This window comes from Balearica regulorum, chromosome 2 (assembly GCF_011004875.1).
Source record: "Balearica regulorum gibbericeps isolate bBalReg1 chromosome 2, bBalReg1.pri, whole genome shotgun sequence".
NCBI classification, from domain to species: Eukaryota; Metazoa; Chordata; class Aves; order Gruiformes; family Gruidae; genus Balearica; species Balearica regulorum.
The window spans coordinates 143,246,712-143,271,142 of NC_046185.1; the positions used below are offsets into that span (position 1 = coordinate 143,246,712).

General features: G+C 38.1%; 1 protein-coding gene across 5 annotated transcripts in view; it reads right to left on the bottom strand.

The window, feature by feature from the left end:
* CDK14 (cyclin dependent kinase 14) overlaps positions 1–24,431 on the bottom strand; it is a 320,956-nt gene that overhangs the window by 225,231 nt on the left and 71,294 nt on the right. For all 5 annotated transcript variants that reach the window (XR_012834151.1, XM_075746221.1, XM_075746218.1 and 2 more), the window contains 2 exons: positions 11,785–12,030; positions 1,142–1,236 (listed from right to left, as the gene is read on the bottom strand). Coding sequence is in view for 4 of the 5 variants with exons in the window: in XM_075746218.1 (XP_075602333.1) it covers positions 1,142–1,236; positions 11,785–12,030 (341 nt within the window). In the remaining variant the exon portion in view is untranslated. The remainder of the gene's footprint in view (positions 1–1,141; positions 1,237–11,784; positions 12,031–24,431) is intronic.

The window sequence follows — 24,431 nt, forward strand, 5'->3', positions numbered from 1 at the left end:
TGATGCGTAACTGAACCATTAACAATGCAACGTAACTGCATTTTCTTGAAGAAAGCTGACAGTGAAAGACAACGCATGCACTGGCACGGCAGAAGTGTAAATACTTCTACATTTAGAACATGTTTTTATTCATATCATCTGTCATTATGCTCATCAATCGCAAAGCTACTGAGAGATGAAGGCACCCCTCATTCTGATTTATTACAAATATTCAGTATTTCAGTACCTATGTAACTTAATGACCCTGGAAATGTTAACACGTATTTCCTTGTTTCAGTAGTTATTCTGTCCCATGACTGTCATGATATTCTCTCTGCTGAGAATGGTAGAGTTGCCTCATCTATCATTCACTAGACAAAGTTTTTAAATAAAGATACCGCACGTATCAAATCCCTCTCTCAGAACTGCTGTATTATTATTACAAATTTGATTATGAAAACTTGATTAAATATATGAACTTGCACAAGACACTCTGCTTGACAAAAGATAACTCAACTGAAGCACTAGCTGAAGTAGTATATTTTAAGTGTGTTCACTGACTTATTTTATAAAATATAGAAGCACTTAGGGCACTGGGGACAAAAAAGTTGCAACAAATTAATAGCATTAAAGTGGCTGAAAACAAATATTTGACACTATGTAGTAGATTATTTTGAGGTGGAGTAGTTGCAACAATTGTAAATAAACTCTTGTAAACAAACTAAACTTACAGTAGTCCAAAATTCCATTAATTCCCTTCATGTTATTTTATTCAAGTTTTGTAATAATGACAAAAAAGCTAATAAATTATTGCATATATTCAGCATTGCTCTCAGAACATCAGAAAAGTCTACCTGACTATTGTGCTTTTGTCCCTAAAAATTAATTTGGTATGGAAATTGAGAAAGTAGTACAACATTAAAGTACAAACAAAACATGAGATTAACAAGATGGGACCTCATCTTGTTCTGATGCGAAGGTAATATGTTACCTACACAATATGGTCGCAGCCTCTTTCACTAGAGCACACGGCAGCCAGTAGCACTTTGCATTCATTCATAGGGATCTATGTACATGTGCAGCAATGTCAATTAATACTTTCTGCTTATCTTCATTAAACACAAAATTAAAAGAAAAAAAAAAAAACAAAACCACCACTTACTTGCTTTTCCCTTTGTATACTGTAGCATAGGACCCTTCCCCTAGTTTTTCCAGTTTTTCATATGAGTCTGCTTTTCCAAACTTGGGGCTTGTAGGCTAAACAGAACAAAAAAAAGATGACCTTTCAGCATGTATTGCACCCACAATATTAACTGCTTTGATTCAGCCTTTAGAAACCAAACGTCATTATCAAAACTCATAGACCTGCATGTTTCCAGCAGCCAACAATAAAAAAGAATAATTAATAGCAGAGCTAATGAAACAATATAACAGGCTACTCAAATAAAACATCATTCAACACCCCAGATGGTGGTTGCCGATATCAACCATACACTTACATCACTGGAGCTATCAAAAGGATTTTGTTCTTTATCAAAGAGACGTTTCTGTTTTATTTTTCGCATATATCACTTCATACAGGGAAAAAGATCATTAACAACTAAGCCATCTTATCTTTGTGAAGAGATCTAAGCAACAGTCTTAATCTGCCCTACACGATCAGATTAAAAGAGCTGCTTAATTTTTTTTAATTATTATTTTTAGACTAAAGCCCACCCAAAAAACATTGCTCTGAGGAGTCAATGTTCCAGTACATCAACCATTGTTCAGATACTGATCAAAATACTACAGAAAGCGTCTTTAATAAGAGTATCTTGATTCTCAGTTATATTTACAGTCTTCAGATTGTGGCTATAATCATACCTTACTTTTAATGGCATGTATATGCAGCATAATTGAATAAAGTTCTGTAGCCTTAATATCTGCAGCCTGAGGGGTCTAGAAGTGAACCAAGCTGAGCAATGATTCTTACTCCACGGGCCAGATAGCTCAGCTGGCCTTGGCGACAGACTGGTACTCACCCCACTTTTACACAGTCCTAACAGAGAACACCACAACACTGCAAAAACAGAAATTCACCTGACAGAACAACTTGTCGATGAAGTTCTTGGAAAAAGTTTGAGTTTTTTGAAGTGCATCTCGTTTTCCCAAATTTTCCCATTTTCCAGTTTTCTGGAAGGAAAGGGCTTTTTATTTTTCCCCCAAACCAGAATGACAGTGCAAAAAACTCACCGGCAGCTGCCCTCAGAATTATCTACATATATTTTAGACTGCAGTGCTCAGATGTCCTGCACCTAAACCAACCAAAAGAGTATAGAGCAGAAACTTTGGAGGGTCAGCCCTGATGCTCAAATTACATACAGGGACTGATTTGTTAGTGCTCTGGTTATAACACCACAAAGAAAAGCAGCCAAGCAAATCCAGCATGTTCAGGGTTGAATGCAACTGGGAGACTCTAAGCCATGTGCAGCTGCACGCAGTGTACACCCACATTTAGAATCTTACGCTTGATTTACAAAAGGTATTCAAGTTTCAGTTTTTTGAAAGGAAACAAACATTACAGGACACATCTGTGTGTAAATTCCTTTAAAACCATGGTTGAAAGTTTTAAATCAACTGGGCCTAAAAATTACTCCTATTTAAACAGACAAGAGCATCCCAGGTAAGATGACTTGGTACCTCATACCTCTCTACTACACCCAATTAACCATTAGCCAGAAAATGCAAAAAACTCTCTTTACTCAACTATTCTACATTTGTCCCGACCACAAATTCCGGCACTTTGGCATATATATACCTTTTCTGAGACTAACATCCCAGCTTTTCATTGCATGGTATCAGGATATGCACATGTAGGTTTGCAAAATTGAGCCCTTTTATCTCCATCCAATGCACAGAACAACCTATTATTTTGCTATTCAATTCCTAAATATTAATAGGCTGATGAAAATTTGTCACATGGGGAATCTCAGATCTTGTTCCTCTTACATTACTTGGAGTACTTCATTATAGATAAGGCAATAATATTCTCGGTTCCCAATATGTGCTTAAAAATGCATTCTGCCTGGTTAGAAATGAATTTTTTATTTTTTTTTAATCACGGTTTTATTACAGATGTCACTAATAGAGATGACTAAAATATTTATTCAAGTAGCCTTCTCATTTAAGTATCCAATTTAAGTATCCAATTACAAAACTATAGAAAAAATGTTTAGATGTTGCAAGTGTCTCCCATATAATGAAGAGGGATAGCAAAGTATTTCCCAAATTGCAGGCTGCAGTGAACACACAGTGAGTAGCTTTGTTTGGAGTGGAAATGCTGCCCTAGTTAACAGTGAATAGTTCACTGTTGGTTTCCTCATAGCAAGGAAGAAAAAGGACAGGGTTTATACATGTGTTTCACATCCATTCTTATTTTCACACTGAGATTTACTTTTATTTTATACCACTGGAAACCATATTATAAAGGTCACAACAACTTGTACAATGCCTTAAGATCTTGATAGGAAACAAGATGCCTTTAATCCATTACCACATGGTAAATCATCAACAGTAATTATTCCTACCACCTCAAGCTCATTTCTCTGCACTCCAGCTGCCAGAAGCACAGATTTAAGGTCATCCGTTTTGACTCATTCTCCTCCTGGTATCTGCTGCAACCTTACTGAGAACGGGCAAAACGCTAAAAGCTCGTGTTGGCGGGACCAGGAGGAGAGTTTGCTCCCGACGGTCGTGAGGAGGTGCTGGTTTCGACTGCCATGTCCTCAGGGGCAACCCCACGCAGCGCCCCAGGGCTCAGCTCTGCAGCAGCAAGGCTGACCTGCTGCCCCCTCCCCAAACAGTCTGAATCACTTGTCCAGTGCCTGCTCACGCTGGGTAAGAGCAGACCAGAAACAACCAGAAAACAACCAGAAACCCAACCCATTAGTCACCGCCTGTCCCGTATGCCGTGAAACCACGTGGCTGATACCCTCCTCTGTCCAGGTTACAGCACCTCCGCAGTGGAGCTCAGCTCTATTCCAAATCCCTAGATGGGATTGATTGTCCATCTTCTCACACTGTTAGATCTCCCTTTGGGAAAATGGACTTTATTTTCCTTGCATTTGTAATCTTAAAAGTTTTACCATTTTTTTTAAGGTATCTGGTGTAGAAAAGCACTTCAGAGGATTTTACAAAAAATAAAAAATAAAAAATTCTAAGGCAGCAGACTTTGCAAACTAATTTGCATGATATTTCTTAATGAAACACCAAGACAGATCTCACTCAGCACATGCACTTACTTTAGAAAATGAAGGGAAAAAATTTACCATTTCCCCAACATTTTCTCTTTTTTTTTTTTAAATGAAGCCTCACACATTATTTCAAACTTACAATTACAAATTGCTTAGACGTTCAGACGCTTCTTACCTTTCCTGTTATTTCTGGATTATAAAGGAGGCGAAGACTGAGATAATGCAAGACTACAAAACTTTCCAAAACTTGAGGTTTAAGCTTAAAGTGATCTATATAAAGGGCTATGGTAGGGATCTAAATAATGCGAAGTACCACGTGAATGCTGAAAATTATAACCATTTCAGCCAACTTTACTTTGTTATTGCACTCCCCCTTTCATACAGTTATTTTTTCAGCCTCATGGCCATGGATTTTCATATTCAGATCTCTCCATATTAAGTTTATCTTTTTCAACCACTTCTATTAAAAATACCTTTATACAGCAAGATTATGGTAACTTTTTTTTTTTTTTAAAGCAAATGCTAATATTAAAATCAGATATAGAAAATTCAATGTTAAGTATAATTTCTTCTTTTAAAGTATTTTATTCCTTCTGGTAAAATATATGGGAATGCATATACACAGGGATTTGTGCTTGTTGAGTCACAAGAGTCCCATATTCTGCCTAGGATGTGGTTGACTGAAATACACATAGCGAGTGAGACATATCCAGAGCACGTCAGATGTAGAGTGCTTGCATCAGCCACTGATATATCTCACAAGCAGCAGACTTGCAAGAAGTTCCCCTGTATTTTAGAAAGCTGGTGCAATCCTCCACTTTGACCCAGACAAGATTTCTCAACAGAAAAGAGTACTAATTTGAACCAAATTTGAGCTAATTTTAGCTGAACGCACATATTTTGACAAATGTGTCTTCAAAGCTACTTTTTTGAAGATCTACCATTACAATACTTCCACCACTATTAATTTTCATTTCTTCTTACTCCTCCTTACTGCTTTTTAACCCTCAAAATACTGACATAGAATCACAGAATCGTTTAGGTTGGAAAAGACCTTTAAGAACATCTCCAACTACAAACTTAACACTGCCAAGTCCACCACTAAACCATGTCCCTAAGCACCACATCTACACATCTTCTAAGCACCTCCAGGGATAAGGACTCAACCACTTCCCTGCGCAGCCTGTTCCAATGATTGACAACCCTGTCAGTGAAGAAATGTTTCCTAATATCCAATCTAAACCTCTCCTGGAGCAACTTGAGGCCATTTCCTCTTGTCCTATCGCTTGTTACTTGGGAGGAGAGACCAACACAGTCACCACAACCTCTTTTGAGGTAGTTGTAGAGAGCGATAAGGTCTCCTCTCAGCCTCCTTTTCTCCAGACGAAACAACCTGAGTTCCCCCAGCCGCTCCTCATAAGACTTGTGCTCTAGACCCTTCACCAGCTTCGTTGCCCTTCTCTGGACACACTCCAGCACCTCAATGTCTTTCTTATAGTGAGGGGTCCAAAACTAAACACAGCACTCGAGGCCTCACACACCTGTACACACGAGTACAGGGGCACGATCCCTTCCCTACTCCTGCTGGCCACAGGATTTCTGATACAAGCCAGGATGCTGTTGGCCGCCCTGACCACCTGGGCACACTGCTGGCTCATATTGAGCTGGCTGTCAACCAAAATATGTCACGACAACATGACTGTGATAAAAGGACAATCTTTGCCATGTTTGAAAACAGGTTATTTACCGAATGTGTAATTTTTTTTGTTTAGTTAATGAAAGCCTTCAAATCTTTTCCATGAAAATTTTATCATGATTTGTTGGATATAAGCCAAAGGGAGATCTCCTCCCTATGGCCACACCGACTTGTATATACTGAACATCAGTGGGACTACTTAGGTGTAAAGCAGCCTGTTGTTCAGTGTTAGAGCTTTGTATTTGCTATAAAAAAAGAACTTTCAAAACTAAGAAAAAAATAAAACACGGGTGCATGTGTGATCAAAATTGAACTATTTAATGGGTAAAAAATTAAATAAGCAGTAAACACCCAGTCAGCAAGAAATTGATACCACTGGAAAAATCACTGAAAAGTGAATTTTCATGCTAGGGGAAAATATTCCAGAGAACTCAAACGGGAAACATAGATGAATTACTGAGACAGAAGGGAGCAAAGTTCCTCCTGTCTCTGAAGAATTGAACACAGTCCGAAGTCACTGTGCAAGTCAGCACAGGTTGTGGTGGATCATGTATCCCCAAGAGGACATTGGCAACTGGAGCGCAGAATGGCACACGCCTTTCCCTTCAGGAAACCCACTGGGAGTTTTACTTGTTCGCCATTATGCTTCGCTTTCCTTGAAAATAGTTTCCATTAAGGTAGCTTTCTCATTATTAGCCTATATTTTTTTCCCAGTGCAAGATTAGTCTAAGAGCACAACTGAGCATGGGGAGTAAGCATCTTTAGAAACATGGCTTACAGTAACCAAGATTAGATATTTTTTTCCCCTCTGGTTAAGGAAATACAGATCCTAGCAACAAGGACAGAAAGAATATGCCAAAATGTTGAATACAGAAATAGAAGAAGCTAGTATTTCAAACTGACGTGAGAGTATTAAAAATAACAGAGAGAAAAAGAAATGAGAGGAAACTGTCTTTTCTGACCAGGTCATTTCAAATAGCCATTTCATTGATATAGACTGTAGGAGGGATCAGAGATTTAAGCCAAGATCTTGCAGTATGAGTCCTTGTACTACATTGCCATGTGAATACCCCTCTTTTTTGGAAATTTTCAAGATCTATGTAGTAAAGAAAGCTTTAATGGAAAATTACACTGAAAATCACCTGACTATTCTTATAGAAGCTGTGTGGGTTATGTTCTCATGCATTTTTCATAACTGTAAAACAGCTTGTGAATGTCACACTTAACCGTCACACTCCCGAGTCTAAGTTTTAAATAGACTTTTTTTTTTTTTTTTTGTAAACTGCAGGATATTCAACTTCAATATAAAACTATCCTCAAGGGAAAAATATTATGTTCACAGTACCACTGTAGATTATTGAAAATCAAAACTAAAGATCTGTTTTGTTATGTGCCACAAAAGAAGTAAATTCATTGCTAGCAAAACCTGAAAGTAAAAGGTAGGCCAAGAGGGTTAAGATTAAATCACAAGAATCATTTTTTTTTAACCATTTTATATTTTGTCTTCTTTAACACAACAGTAAAGCTTCTTTCACAAAACCATATGCAAGTTTCACGCTAATTTCAGGTGGTATTCAACCTACAATAACAGGTCAATTTGATCACACTTTTTTCTTTTTTTTTTTTTCAAACCTTGCAGGTTGGGCTGTTTTCTAGGACAATGTTCAAGGAATACAAAGATGTTCAAGAATCCAAACCAAGCCTTAATCTCAGCTCTCCCACTGTCCGATCCCATCCCATCTCATCTTTCTAACCCTTTAACACACAGCCATAAATTAAGAGCAACTATTTACTTGTCCTCCAGGCTATTAAAGCACAGGAGCTGGACCAACTGCCACATTTTATCTGCCTTATTATCTGGAGAGTATCCCCCTGGTTAGCGATTAAAGCTTCCCTTGTGCCAGAAAAGAAAAATCCACTCTCTACGCTGAACTCCGAAATAATCTTGCCTCAATAAAAAGCATCAACCAGGAAGGATGCAGCTATCCAGTTATCCTGGTAATTAATAGGTTCCCAAAACTGGAGAAGAATGCACACACCTGAAGAGGAAGACAGGCGAGAATGGCACACCAAGTGGTTTAGGCAGACAGAAATGATGCCTAACTTTTAGACAAAATTCTGGCTTCAGTGTCTGCTTAGACACAAGATTTCTTATGCAACTGCTTTACAACGTGTTAATAGTACCAGTTTATGCTTTTTGCTTGCGCTTTTTTTGCAGGAAAGTTGCATATAATAGCACTGAAAATTAATAGAAGTTACAGAAACAGAAGAGAGGCTGCTCTCCAAAAAAGAGTGCAGAATCAATGCAGTAAAGCATTGCTTATCCAATTATTTTTATTTTAATGAATTTTTTACATTTATGTGAGTTAGTAGAAGATTAGTGTTTTGCTGCATTTAATTTTCAAAAAGTAAATGAAAGGTAGTACATACACCTTAGCATGATGTCTGAATTAATTGCCATGGATCTTAAGCCGTTCAAAGAGAACAAACTGATGCATATCACTGCGTAACCAAATCTTGACCAGATGGCTAGCTTATAAAACTTGCAATATTCTATTTGCATACTGTGCAAAAGTATTACTTTAGTGTATAAAATGTGTATACTTAATACAACAAAACTTCACCTTGCACTGGAGAAAAATAAATAAGGCCACATGCCTAAAGAGCATGGATCTCAAATAAAACTTTCAGAGAATTAGAGTAAAACTACTCTCCAAAGCCAGTGTTATTTTGGGAAGAGTGGCATCTGTTTGGTTTTGAGTTGTGTTTTTTTGTTTTGCCCAGTTTATTTTGTAGTTTTACTGTTTCTTCAGTTAGGGAGAAAAGAAAAGGAAGTTTCTTCCCTTGGTAGGCAAAAGACTCAGCAAAAGATTTTTAGAAAGATAAATAGAGACAAATACACACAACTATAGCTACATGTATATAATATATATGCATGTATATATACACATGTATATTGTGTTGGGCTGGATCAGAGCAAAGGCTTGTCAAGCCAAGTTCCCTTCTTCTAACAGTGGCCAACAGGTGACGCACAGGTAGGCAAACACCTACTTCACCACCTCCAAGGTGAATATTATCCATTATTCTGATGTGATAAAAGGGTAAGCCTGTTCTGCTGGAAATTTCATTTCATAATAACATCCAATTTCAATCAGCTTAAACAGTTTGGAAATCACACTCATAGATGTTTTCTTATGTATAAAAGAAGGGGGGAAGAAAATGCAATGCAATATAACTGTTTTACATAACGAGTATGTAAATATCAGGTGGAAAGACTCTAAAGTATAAAAATTAAGTTTGTCTTATAAGAACAAAAAAATAACGTGCTAACTTCTGTCTATACGCTACCCTATTAATTAACAACACAAGATTTCTACTGGGTTGCAGGAGGTATGACATTAACTGCAGAAAATTACATCATGTTCAAGAGCATGAAAGGGAAGAGACCAAATGGAAGCCTATGTCCAATTCAGTCCTTCTACTAATCAAGCGTAGAAAATGCAAATTGAAGCACACATCTATCAGAGTACCTTAAAATAAATAAACCTTACAGAAAGTAGAGCCAAAACTGAAACAGAACTACACCACTGTAGGCAGTGTGACCCAGAGGGCACAGTGTGCTCAAGAACATTTACAGAAACTGAAATGCCTGTTCAGACTGGTATAATCTATACAGCTGACGAATTTCCAGAGAATCAAGTTATAATTCAATAAGGGAGAATATGTAGCAGTGCCCTGACATGGAAGAAAAAGTAGTAATGATCAGAAGAGGAAGTAGCAAGGGCATCTGCTGTACAACATCAGGACTAGAAAAAAATGAAACCCAAAACCCTTCATCAGTTCAAGTGTAATTCAAAACCAGAGAATGACAAATTCCTGCAACTAACCACACAGACATATGCTCAACAAAATGTGCTTCAGAATATCTCCTGCCTGAGGAAATGTATTCAGGCTGTGGGCGAAGCAGGGGGAGGCCTGATCGTATCTCTGCCTTGGATGTCTGAACTTAGGTCTGCCGGGTAGGACCAGGTGTGACCTGTGATGAGCAAAGGGCTAACACCACCTTTTGCTGTGAAGTTCTCCTCTTCATTGACATTGAACGCTGATGTTATTCCACAAGTTATTCCTTGCCAGGTGCTCTTCGGATCACTCCTTGTGAGGAAGAGTCAAAAATGACTAACGATGCCTCCAAGGAATAGCTGAGTTCACTGAACAGAGCTATAAAAATCAGGGAGAATTACGGGAAGCTGAAAAATGAGAATTGTATTTCAGGAAATTCCTGTGCACCTACTTTAACACATGAGATGTCCCCAGCAAGTCTGCGTGAGTCAGCATAGGAGATTACCAAAAGCGTGTGTTTAGCTAGGGCTCTAACCAGCAGCATACTAGAAGAGAAAGCGTTAAGATAATTCACAGAAGAAAATACTGGGATCATCTGAGGTTGCATGGATGCAGTAGAGTACCAGCCCTCTGGAAAAGAACAAGATGCCAATAACATAGTTTCAAAAAAAGTCTGTTTAGTAATAGTAATAGTTTCTAAGAGGAACAAGATAAGAACAGCAGAGATGGGGAGTGAGTTAATACTACCAAAAAAAACTTGAGGAAAGACTTTCAAAAAAAAGTCATTTAAATTGACAGTTGTGGTGCCAAATAATAATTAGGCATCACGCACAAGTAAACACGGTGCAAGCTGCTCCATCCATCCTTAATGATTATAAAAGTTTTATGGTAAGAACTCCTTGTTATGGACTCATGTGGAACACCTTGGAGACATCTTTGGCAGCAGCTACATAATGCCAAGCGATGATGAAAAAGCAAATTTCTTTTTGCTACAGATGGTTACATTTTAAAATGTAACCTTTTCTAAAAAGGACAGTCCCCTGGAGGCATGACATCTTACCCGTTAAATTCACATGGGTTAAACAAAGCTCATCTACAGAAAATGAGTCTCTGTCATTTCTTCTTAGAAGTCTGACAGAATTCAGTCAGACTTCTGTAGGGAGGACAGAGTATGTCCAGAAGATAGAGCAAAACAAAAAAGAAAGAAAAGAAAAAAGAAAAGAAAAGAAAAAGGCAATCAACTTTTTAAATTAATTCATGCCAACTAAGATTTGAAGTGTTACATCCATTCTGCTTTGATCTGTAGTCTTCAACTCAAAGGTCACATTATTATGGATTTTTCTCACCAAAGCATAACGGAAATAGTTTTTCAATAATTTTGAAGGTCTTTGGGGGAAAATCTGTTCTGGGCATTATTCATGAATGATATGACATTTTATTTATCTAGTTTCTTTCAAAATACTTGAGAATAAAACAACAACGATGATGTATCGCCAAACACTTCTCAGTTGTTTCTCTCCCTCTCACACACACAGTTTCTGACATGGAAATAAATGTTTTTTTTACTACTTGATTTTAAAAAGAGAATTTTAAAATGTAACCAAAATCTGTCAAATTGGATTTGTTTCTTTAAAACCTAAATCTGAAAATAAAAAAGGCAATTCATGTGGTTTCCTAAACTTCACAGGCAAGAATTCCTCTTCACAAACGAGCAACTCTCTGCAAAATTTGCAACATAAACATTATAGCAGCTGTAATGCCATACCAGGATCACGAGAGGAAAATGATTAGAAATCCCGTAAGATATCCTAGCTAGTATCTGAGAGGAATTTCAAAATATGTTATTTTTCAAGTTCTGTTTTCTTACTCTATTTTATACATAACACTACAAATACATGTGGGTAACATCTTTAATAGCAGCCATGAGTTTTTTGTTTTGTTTCCAAGTAATCCATTCCTTCTTAAGCAAGAAAGCATTTATTTGGTGTTATTAATGTCACCATTTGGTACGCGCACAGGTGTCAGGACTGGACTTACAGAGCTGGGGCTGGAGTGCCGCCTGACTTTAGGTGATTCCTTCCCTGCAGATGAAGTTTTGAAGTTAATGCAAGCGTTGTTCTCTGAATGAACCCTCTTCACTTGATTAGTTGGTTTCTCAAATGGATCAAAACTACTCTGTGTCCTCTGAACCCGGACTTTTTTATCCTCAGGAATTGTATCCAGAGGTTTGATCACTGAATCCATTCCCTGGCAGTTCCGTGTAGACATCTTTGTGACACATATCTGAAAGGAAAAAAAAAAGCATTTGTTGATTCTAACAGGCTTAAAGTCCATGTCAATCCATCCATCCAGCACCAAAAAAAGGCAGTGGACTTCATAAGTATTCATCTTCTAATTCTACATTAAAATTGCAAACAATACATGCATTTTACATAGGGCACACACACCATGGTCATAATGATAAAAAGCCTGTCTTTGCACAGTGTACTAAAAGATCCTGGCAAGGAAAGACAAAGAAGAGGAAGATATATAAAATTCATATATTTGCATTCTCTTGTACAATATCTTCTTAGCAACAATCCCACTTCACGTCTTTCTTCAATCTAGCCACCGATATCTGTGAACAGTATTGATTTCCATTTGTTTAAAATTGGATGAGACTAAACTTAAATAAATGATGGTAGTTTGTATGTGCCCTTTGGTGCTGGCCTGCCAAAGATCCAATACCTGTATATTATTGTATTTTTAAATAATGCTTATACAGTGTTGTTGTTATTATTATTATCACCATATGTTTCAGAAAATCAAATCCGTGCATCAATTCCCAGGCACTGCAATGTGAGACTGCAGCTTAATGGCACACTAAAGCGCAGAAGTTCCATTCTTTGTTACTATGAAGTATGACTCTGCCAAGCTCCCAGGACTGCAACTTGCTGCTTGAACTACCAAAATATGCTATTGCTAGTTCAAAAGAACTACATGAGCAGAACAGCGAGTTTAGATACTCCAGTCATGTACGTTTATGTTTTTAATTTCAATACATTCTAACAAGTAAGACATTTTTTTAAATCACACAGTTGGTGGGGGGTTGTATTTGAGGCCTCGGCTTCTGTTTTCACCCATAAGAGACTCAACTTTTACTTGGGAAGCAAAGAAGTTATTTTAGCTTTCAGGCTTCAGGGAAAAGCTATGAAGTGTGATGCAAGCAGACCCAAGAGGCTCCTTAAGACATAACATGAATCAAAAGAATCTACAATGTACTTTTTCCATGATATTTGCAAGTATTTAAGGATAAACAGTGCTAATTTGCTGTCAACCATACTGTTCGCATACATACAATCAAAGAAGCATAATGTTCCATTCAAGCACCTAGAATCTAAACATTTTTGAAAACCTGCTGTCATAAAATTAAAAAAACGTGAATGTGAAATAATAAGAAAAAAAAATAAATATTTACCATTACCATTTAATCAGGACTCTTCCCCCATAACCCAAAGTATCTCCAGTACAAACTTCTCCAACAAATTATTCTTTGCCATTTCCCCAGAGGAATTCTGTGCCTTGAAATCCAACTTATTTTAATTGTTTATAGAAATACTGGGTGACTATAGTTTGTGGGTTTTGTGTTTTGTGGTTTTGATGATCCACTGTAACAGTAGATCAAAGATTTCTTTTGTTCATTAAAAATTTAAAGTACATTTCCTGCACAGTGCCATCTGGTCAAACGATCATACACCAGGTCAACTCTAATGAAGGACATTACTAGCATTACAAACCAGGCTTTACAAGGGTTCACATTTCTTCTCATTAAAGCTGTTTCTCCAAGACTAAAACTTAACCAAGTTTTAACTGAGAAAAGGAACAGCCCCCCTTCATTCTGAATGATAATTCCCTCTCAGGCCAAAATTAAGGCAATTATGTAATTTTGGTCTATTACTTCAGAGAGAAAAGATATATTACTTCAGAGAGAAAAGATAAAGAGCTGCTGCACAAAGAATTTTTAATTAGCCTTCTTGTAAAATTAATTGGCTTCTTTTCCCTATAACAACTTATATGCACAGACATGCGCCCACATACTTCCCACTATCCTCTCCAGATCTGTGTTCTTGCAATGCTTGTTACCAACCAAGATGTCTTAACATAATGTAAACTGAAATTACTATTAAAATAGCAGCGCTTCCATTTTGCTTAATCAACATGGATGCAAATAAATCAGTATTTCGCAGCTTATGAAATCCTATGATCTAGAAAACAGGGGCAGGAGATAGGGAGGAAAGGTTCAAAAGCTGTACTTGTCTTCCTTTCAAATTACCAAAGGCAACCTGTAGCCGGTTAAAATGTTTGGAATCCACAGCTATAAACACACTACAGATAATAATGCCATGAGTGCTACATCTAGTTTCTTTTTCCACTGGAAAATCTCCATGTCTAGCTCTAAGCGAGCATTGCATTAAAAAAGAGACAAATGCAAGACATCTGTTACTATTGACCGTCTCTACTGGAAGCAGTAATAGTTTGGAATTAGATATTGAAAGGAGACACTTTCACCTTCAGGTCACTTGACTGAATCTGGAGTAGGATCAAAATCCCTACAATCATCTTCTAATAGCCAACTTCAAACTTGCAAATGACTAAAACCAAGATGTACACCAACCAGACCCCGGCTCACAAGTCAAACACCTCAGTGAATGCACAGGCTGAACACGAGCATCACCAGTGGAAAAGACTGATAGCTACAGAGAAACGCAAAACCAGAGACCTCTCCCCACGCTGCTCTGCCTGCTCTGCAACTGCAGCGCTTCTCCTGCCAGCACTGGCAAGGGGTTTCATTCATCACTTCTCTCTCACCTATATCAATAGTTCCCTAGCAGTAATAAAACATTGTCTCCGAGTGATTGCTGACCGCAGCGCACTGTGAAGCCAGCAGAGCTCAGCTTACACCGTTGTTGAAGAGTACACATTTCCAATCCGTCTACCCTGCTCTGAAGAGAAACGATATTTAAACAGTTGTTCCACACTCTGTCATTGGTAGGTCAAGTCCAACTTTGCACTGAAACTCTGCTCTGTGAAATCTGAAAGGAGCAGGTCTAAAACGTCAGTACTGAGCACTGGCTATAACTTCAAAATTACACAGCTTAAGGTTGCAGTAAACTCACTCATAATTTCAGGTTTCCCTCCATCACCAAGAGCTACGCTACCACAATAACCTTGCTTTTGCCCCTGGGCAGCATGTGCGCTGACCTCCCACTCCTGTGCTCCAGCTAATGGTAGAATTTATTCCATAGTGACTTACCATGCAAAAAAAGCAACAGTGCACTGAGCAAGACTGATGCATAACATATTTTGGAGATCTTCTGCACATACAAATGATCTTAGATTTCACCAGCATGACCAGATCGATTTTAGGAACAGCACAGGTCTGAATTTTTCTATTACACTAATTCAGCCTTTTAAGTATCATTTTCCCCTTGTATTGCATAACAGAAGTGATTCTTATAAATTTCAGCCTCTAAAATGATATATACAAATACTTAGCACCAGAAGCTCTTAGACCTGTAAACCACTGTCTACCACTTGGTAGTTCCTTGCTGGCAGTCAGGAGAAACCTAACCCGCTCTCTTATTTCTAGCTTTCCTTTTGCATAAGAGAGTAAGGACCATTTTCCAGTTAAACCAGAGTATTTGTCACAAAGGACACAAGCTCATTTTCAGGCTCTTTTGGATGCTCCCATGTGATCCTCTGGGCTAATCGGAATTTCCTTCCGAGTCCATTTTGCCATCTGTAAGGCAGGACCTTTCTTTTCACCGCATTTTACCTGTTTTATCTATGTAAGCCATAGGTTCTTCAGCACGGGGACTAGTCTTTTAGTAATCCTACATGCAGAACAACCCTCGTGCACTCCAGTAAAGATGAAAAAGTCATCCAGAAAGTAGTGGAAACTACCTCTTGCCAGTGCAGCCCCGAGACTGGATGATTTTGTTGAGTATCTGCTTTAGCTACAGTTACCAGAATCAAAAACAAAGTTAAACAAATGTAAGAGCTCATGACATATAGGAAGTCAATCTATATGATTCATCACCCCTTCTTGCCCTTGCTCCATAAATCTATGTCAATGCTGTACTTAAAACAGTGGAGTCCAGACACTCATTGATATGCTGTACATGCCACCACAATCTAAAATCGGTGCTACATGAAGATGTGATCAATGGCACCTTAACAAGTACTTATCCCAAGTGTATGTAGAAACAGTACAGGTGATATCCTGGGGTTTCTCACATGAGATGACAATTATGCTTTATAAAATGCAATCAAAATAAAGAGGAGGCAAGAACTTTTCAGTATGAATGTGATACCCATTTAAAGAAACTTCTACCTAGCATGAGCCATTAAGCAGTTTTAATCACTGCCTCTTTACCTTAAGTCATCATACAAGTAAACACTAAGGTATGTCAACACTTTCAGTGATTCTTTCCTCTTCAGAGGTTACTAACATGATTTGGTACTTTTCCCACCACAAACTACATTGAAAGCATAGCTTTTAAGAGTATAAACTACTTCAGAAACTATTTGGCTTTTAAAAGTGGTGAGATGAAATCACATTTATCACTTTCAGAAGAGGTATTTCTGCCAGCAGATCTCATAACTATGGGGAGCAGAGGAATGGGATCTTCGTTGATGCTTTCTCTCTTTTTTATAGGAAACAGGATTTAAAAATAGGCCAATCAACTTACCACGTTTAACAACTACAGATTATTACAAACGTAACAGGCAATGCACCAAAAAACTCTGTCACATAAGGATTCTTAGAGCAGATACTCCCTTCCTTCCCAACCTTCCATCAAACAATAAAGGCTCAAGAAAGTCACTGGCTGACTCACCGCCTCTGACTTTGGGCACATTAGGTGGCCCCAGAATGAAATGTAAGAGAGGGTATGGCTGCCTTCTGCCACTTAAGTTCCCACCCGGGAGGAATCCAAACTGCAGTATCTCAGAGAAGCATGCTGAAAAATAGATGTTGGCAAAAACAGAGACATAGGGGCAGGGACAAGGGGCAGACAATAAAAAAAAAAAAATATTATTTTCCCTACATGGAAAAAAGGTAAAAAAAAAAACCCAAGTTAATGGTATATATGGTATTCACACCAATCAACTTTACATGCAGGACATTCATCCACTAAGTCTCTGCTTTGGTTCCACGACAGAAGTCCTAGAAAACCTAAACTAGACTCCAACATTCAATCTCCCTGTGGAAGGAGTCTTGTTCTTCTCCACAGAGAACAGAGTGGTCCTACAGAAACTCTTTCTTTGTGTTTGAAGTTACTGTTTGGAAAAGCACTTCCAAAGCAGCACTTGGAAACTGTCCAGGGACTCAGCGTCTTTGTGGGAAAAGATTTAGTCTGAAGATAGCAACAACTGTTCCTACCCAGTCAGGTAGAGGCATTAATAGTTGAGAGCCCCTGACCCCAGCCTTCGAGAAAAGATGCCTCTCAGCCCAGGTGTGGTTAAACAGAAGCACCTCTCCATGAGCATCCTGCCCATTACACTTCTCATGTAAGGATCACTAACATTAACTACACAACTGCATTTCCCTAAGTTGTTTCTCACTCTGCTGCCAAACAGTAAGTCAACACCCCAAGTAGTCAGCAGACCAGCCGCTAGTATCTCATACATTCTCCACACCCTGATGACTGAAATACATCCACTTTTTAATTTGTCCACAATTATCTACATGGTATCAACTAAAAAGGTAAGACAAAAAGAGAGATGATGAGGCAAAAGTAATTTTGCCACTTAAAACCTGTAGCACAAAGACCCACCTTGCAGTTGCCCAAAGAGGTCTTCCCTACTTCTGAAAGAAATAGCGAAAGGAAGATTTATCTAGCAGGTAAGAACATTCATGTCAATTCCAGTATTACTTGAGCTATAACAAATTCTGGCAATGTAAAGCAAAAGAAAAAGCAGCCCCACAAAAGTTAGTGCAGTCTGGTATTAAAAGTTAGTGTTTCTCTGTGTGTTTTTATTTATTTAAAGTAAAAAAGAACCATGATCACACCCCCAGAGCATTAAAGAAAGGGCATTTCAAATTTCCTAATTTTAGAACCACAGAAAAGCATAGCATAGATTCTACTTTGCCACTTTCTTAGCTGCTGATCAGAATCAGAAGACAATGCATGACAGACAACAAAACAGCTTGGACAGTCTTTTTTCCCCTCTCATCTTACTCATAGAATCATAGAATCATAGAATGGTTTGGGTTGGAAGGGACCTCAAAGACCATCTAGTTCCAACCCCCCTGCCATGGGCAGGGACACCCTCCACTAGACCACGTTGCCCAAAGCCTCATCCAACCTGGTCTTAAACATTTCCAGGGATGGGGCATCCACAACCTCTCTGGGCAACCTGTTCCAGTGCCTCACCACTCTAACAGTAAAGAATTTCTTTCTAACATCTCATCTAAATCGACCCTCCTTCAGCTTAAACCCATTACCCCTTGTCCTGTCACTACACTCCCTGATAAACAGTCCCTCACCAGCTTTCCTGTGAAAGGAAATCACAATCAATTTGAGAAGATCCCCAGGCTGCTCCAGGATAAACAGACTTAGTCATCATTACATCAGTAGGGATCACTGGGCTACAGTTTCCTACAGCCCCCACCCTAACATCACAATATTTATCATATCTCAAGATATAAGTCTGCAAATAGCCAAATTTTTCATATAAAAAAATAATGCTGAAGTTAAGAGACTGATATCACAAGAAGTGTATTTTTGTTCCATGCATAAAGTCCGTAACAAGCCCCATTAAATAAATAAAAATCAATATAACCATTCATGGAACCATTTCTAAATAAATATGTCTATTTTAATTACCTTGTATCCTTTCAAGCAATATTGCTTAATCTGTGTTTGCAATTATTGAGAAAAAAATATTATTTATCAGATTTAGTTATTGTGATAGAGTTTCAATGCAAGATTTTTTTCACTTCATTGCTGTCAGCTGAATTAAGAGGTCCCAAACAAACAGGATTCTTAGAATTAAAGGTTGGTGGATTCATTCATTTAGTATTGCTTAATTCATTTACATTACTTCACAAAGTAATGTAGCATTTAAAGAGTGAGAGTGATCAGTTAAAACATGTAAGTAATTTATAGTCCTTATGGTTCATGAATTTTAAAACACTCATGAATGTCCCCTGAATTAATCACCTGTTAGGGTACTTAGTAAAAGATAGGCTGTCCCATATCAGTGGAATTTATTCATATGAATAAAGATATCCTCAGTAACAAAGAACAATCAACTTTGGCATGACACTTCAGACATCCTACCACAGAGAAGAAAAAAAAAATCTAAAAATGTTTGTATAGTGTAAAGACATACTACTCTGAAGCTCATCACATCTTTAAGGAAGATGCATTATACCTGTTTTTTAATTCCTACAGGTAACATTCTACAAATGTTTACTATGGTCATCTACTACCTGTGGACTTATGTAAAATGCTAAAAAACTGCCATCCACTTCCTATTCTCTATTGTCATTGCCTCCCGGGAAAAAGTGGTTGGTTGGGTAAATTCCAGAGCAAACATCCAAAATTCTTACTGAAAAAATCACAAGAAAACATCTGAATTCTCCTATCTGTACCATTCCAAGAGAAGTAGTATGAAAGGATCCAATACAGGGAAACCTGAGATCTAACACTCGTGAAGCAAAAATAAATAAATTACTGAGTGACTTGAGGCAAGGAAGTCACTTAACCTCTCCACAATTCCATTTGTCTGTTCATAATACAATCCTGCCCCTATCACAAGGAGAAACTGGGAGCACTAATTAATTTTGTAAAGCACTTGGTCTTTTTTAAGTGAAATGTTATAAAGATATAGATTATCATTTGGAGAGCCAAAGCCCTCTGGAAGGTAGCACAACAATCTCATTATTACAGAGAACAAGACTCAGCATTTGCATTTAGCTGACATGTATCAAGAAAAAAACATAAATAGCCAAGTGACTACTAACCCAACAGCTGAATTGCTGAGAGCATAAGGCCAGCATTAATTTTCACTGAAAAAATCCTATCTGGATACAAGTTTTCATTATCTTTTATAAGCGTGTTATTTTCTATCGTGTTTCGATACCATGGCAATTGAGAACTACACAAGTCATCTGCAGATTCTGGCAGCACTGGAATTTGACATTTGCTACTTATAAAACACAATTTGGGAATGTTCTGGAGTATTATAAGCAGCTTTGTTTAAAATAAAAAATGCAACTATCTGGAGAATCATTCTCGTTGGAGAGCAAAGCAGTAGGATGGCTCCCGTTATAACCACAGGTCTTGTCCACGTCTCGGCACAGCTGGTAGGACTCTCCATCGCCCCTGAGAAGAGAGGTTCGGCAAACACTGTTGCACTCACAAGCAGAAACACGAACAGGTCTAGAAAAGACTTCAATTATTGAGAAAGCTAAGATATGGGAAAAGATCAAGGAAGAACAAGTAATGAGATAGGGGAGTGAATAAAATTGTGAAAGGGAAAGTAGACCATGTAATGCTGCACATCACCAGCGAATTCATACTGGAACTACCAGCGCAATCAGACCCAAATTTGAAAGAGGTCCTTCAACACTCGCCTTTCCCCGTAATCATTGGCACCAGCTCTTCGGTTTGAACATTTGATGGGCACAGCTAAAAAGAGCAGCATAAGAACTTGTATGAGATAGAAAAATAAAGGGAGGGAAAAAACAAAGGACAAGAAATGGAGTAATGGTCACACAAGGAAGGAAGGAAGATGGGAGGAAAAAATGACTGTAGCATAGGCATTTCATTTCCTGCCCTGATGGCCTATTGTTTCTCTTTAGTAACCTCTGGGGGTAACAGGCTCAACTCTGTCCCGGAACCGTAACTCATATTCTCAGGTAGTATTTGTTTAACTTTATATGGACACAGAGATTACCAGCTATGGACTAGCAAATGCAACTGAAAACAGAGCTCGGAGACTGAAAATGGTACCTGAGGATACGGTATGCTCCTTGCTGTACCTAGCATAAACTTACTCACATATCTCCCACAGCCCATCTCAAAGGCACTCTCCAAAAATGGCTGTTTTATTTCTGAAGTCGAAGCTGATGTTAAACCAACTGTCTTTGTCATATGGAAGAAAGCAAATATAAAAAGGTCACTGAAGTGCCAGATGGAAGAATTTTTGAACTGGAAGCTCTGACATTAATTCTCTGTGTTTGTCTGAAACACTGAACTCAATGAGCAGATTAAATGCCTGTGCTGAATTGCCAAGTGAGAAACAAGTCACTCTCACAGAGAGGCCAACTGATCAGACCTGGAGTAGGAAACCCAAGATCATACAAATCTGAAAAGAAGTTTAAACATCTGAATCAAAGAAAAATAAAGCTTTATGCTGAAAGTTATTATGGGAAGTGCTTACACAACTCTTTCCTCCCCGCTGTCCCACCAAACCTACAATATAGCACATATATATTCTGGTAAATTAATATCTAAAATTAGCATAATTACTGAATCAAGCACAATCCTGGGAGTCAGGAATTACTGCACATGATTGTATGTCCCTTGGACATGGCAAGATGGAGCTGAGCACTTCTAAAATTAATATTTTTTTCTGTTTATAGCACAGTTTAACTTCAGAAAAGTGAGTTTTCAGTCCATTAAAAGTGGTGTTCCTCTCCTCGCAGGGAAAAATGGTCTGATTTTGTGGAGAACTTGCATAGACTTTAGGTATATAAAAGCCTACAATATATCCTCAAAACAAAATCCTGTTCTGCGACAACAGTCCTCAGGAGGAGTCACCTAAGGACAGGGTCTCGGCTGAAGGTCGTGCAGAAGTCCTGACAGCCTGTAACGTACATGAAAAGAGACAGAAACTCAAAGGAGCTCTATTTCTGTACTTATGCCACAAAATACAACTGTGCTAGTATTAAAGGCTAGCAAATAAATTTCTCCTTTTACTTGCGCGATGCTCAGGTTTGCCACAAAGTGGTGTACAATATGGCATTCAAGCTTTTCCTGCAATTACAACCAGGCTGCTGCTTCCATTAACCTGGTTCCAGACTTGCTGCATCCAGAAGCGGGAGGGTCATTCCTCCAGCAAACCAAGCAGGAGGACAGCGGAGCGGATCAGCAGAGGGGTCGGCGTGGGAGAGGCAGCTTCCAGCGCCGGGCACGAGCCAGCGACTCCTTGGTAACCAGCAGAGTGGTGGAGAAAGTGTCTGAACATAAACACTCTCCCATGAAATTGTGACAGGTGGTTTCTATACTCTTTTACTTAGTTACCCATTTGTATCTGTTGTCTATCCTCCTCTGTAACCATATGAACAACATTTAAAAATAAAGATTTAAAAAATATTTTCAATGCCTTTCCCATATCAGCCTCCTGCTCCAACAGATGGCTACATGTGCCAGTGCAAGTTTATGCAGTTTTCTTTCCATAAGTGCATTATTAGCTGTTTTGTACGAACATTATATTAAGTCTTTCTGAGTTTACAGGTTTATAATTTTATGCTATCCTCCAACACTCCCCTCAATCATGAAGTTATCAAAGGCGTATCCATAAATGCAGTATGTCTTCCCCCTGCCATGTTCAAGTGTGAGAAATCTTGAGTGACTTGACAGCAAAATGCCTATTCCTGCTAAATTCTGAGGCTGTCAGTAAGGTTTTTAAGAAAATAAATGGTAAACAACTCCATGACTTGAAAATAGGTTCTACCTAGTTCCTTTAGGCTCTGCTGCCTATCTTAACAAGTCTCTTGATCCTTTTACAGGTATCATCAAGTAATTCTGTTGCAAAACAAAACCAAGAATTGTTCTTGCAGAGACTGCAACAGAAATACTGCTATTGGTCAGATCTGGTCAACTGCAACTGATAGTTTAAGACTTAACCCCAACTACTCAGTTAAGAAGTTGACTAAATTCTTCTATCTGGTGAGCCTGAAGTCAGATGAAAGCAGTGAGATATGATAAAAGCTTCATTTCTAATTACAATGAACCAGTGAGTTTGTTTCAGACAGAAAAATCAGACAATGATACTTTAAGAACTCAAGACCAACCTGCACGTGTACGCTGAAGAGCACTTATAAAATGGAAAGAGGAAGGGGACAGGTTACACAATCATCTGTGTAAAATATATGCATTTTCAGATGGAAAGGTTTTACAACCATTTCCTGTCAGGTATGACAACAACCTTCATTGCACTGAAGCAGCATGCTGTACCATCTTTACAAATCAATGGGAGTCTCACACTATCTTCAGCAGACTCTTAAAAAATGCTTCCCAAGAAATAATTCAAGACTAGAATGGTAAATTAGTTTGGCACTTCTTCTTTCATTCAGACCAATTCTTTCATTAAGGAAAAAAAAAACCAAAACAAACCCACAAAAATTTACTTACTTCATTCCCTTCCCTCTGTTCTGCATTTGTTCTTCTTTCCTTTCCTTCCTCCTCTTCCAAAGTTTCTTTCTTACTATCTTTAACAAAAGCTAGAGAAAAAACTAGGTAATGAGAGTACTTTATCTCATTCTGCTAATGCACTTCAAAGTTTCATTCTAGTACCAAGAGAGGAATCTCTCCTGCTCTTAGGTGCTTCATACCTGAGGTCAACAACCCTACAGCTTGAGAAATGCATCTTCCAAGGCAGATCAATGTCACAAGCAAAGACAAACTCTCTGAGCGATTCTAGATCTGCTCCCTTACATATTATCTTCCAAACCACTGAATTTGACAAGGTATCCTCTATCAAATCAGCACAGTATAAAGGTATAGACAGAAAAAGAGCTTCAACTTTGTCATTATTGTGCAAGTATTCTTCAGAGATTTGAATCACCTATATTCCAACTCAGACTCCAAGAAATCTTAGTAACGGCCATCCATGACCTTTCTGCCATTGTTTTCTTTCACAGAAGTTTGAGAGTTCAGACGAGGATGACAAGTCCAGCTTCACAGACAATTAAATGAAAAGAGTCCTCACCTGTGTTTGGATCTCATATACACCTGAATTTTTTTTTTTTAACTTGTTCTTTTTTCTTTCCTTTTTTTTTTTTTTTTCCTCAGATAAATGACATCATTACAGAATTCTACAAAACTGGAAAGAAAAGTCTTAAAGGAATTTTCTAGCAGCTACTGCAGGTTTGTCAGACATGCAGTAGCACAATAGCTTTCAAGGCAAAAAGGTGTAAGGAAGCATAATGGAACTTGCTTCTCAGTACATAATGTGCTACGCTGGAAGAAAGTGGCAGAACCTCTACAAACATACCATGTCCCATAATTCAGAATTTTGTCAGGGGGCATAATAAAAATTGTAGTAACCAAAATTATTCAGAATATGAAGAACATTCCAGTATATCTTTTCTTGCAAAGATGCATAAAACTTAAAATGGAGAGGTTTCAAACTGATAGGAGAAGAGCTCATCATACAAAGGACAACTATAATTTTACAAGAAGAATTCTCTGAAGAGCATAGAGATAATGCTCAATTTTCAAAAAAACTAGGTATTTCAACAGAGAAGTGAAAATCACTGTTGCTGCTTTGATGTGTTCCAGCAAAAACATGTGCTGCAGTAGATTTATGACTGTGCTCAAATCAATTCTAAAGAAAAAGCTATAACAGTACAAAACAGCCAAGCCTTCTGCAGTTGGTGGCAATTTGCACCTCCAAAGCTGTGAGTT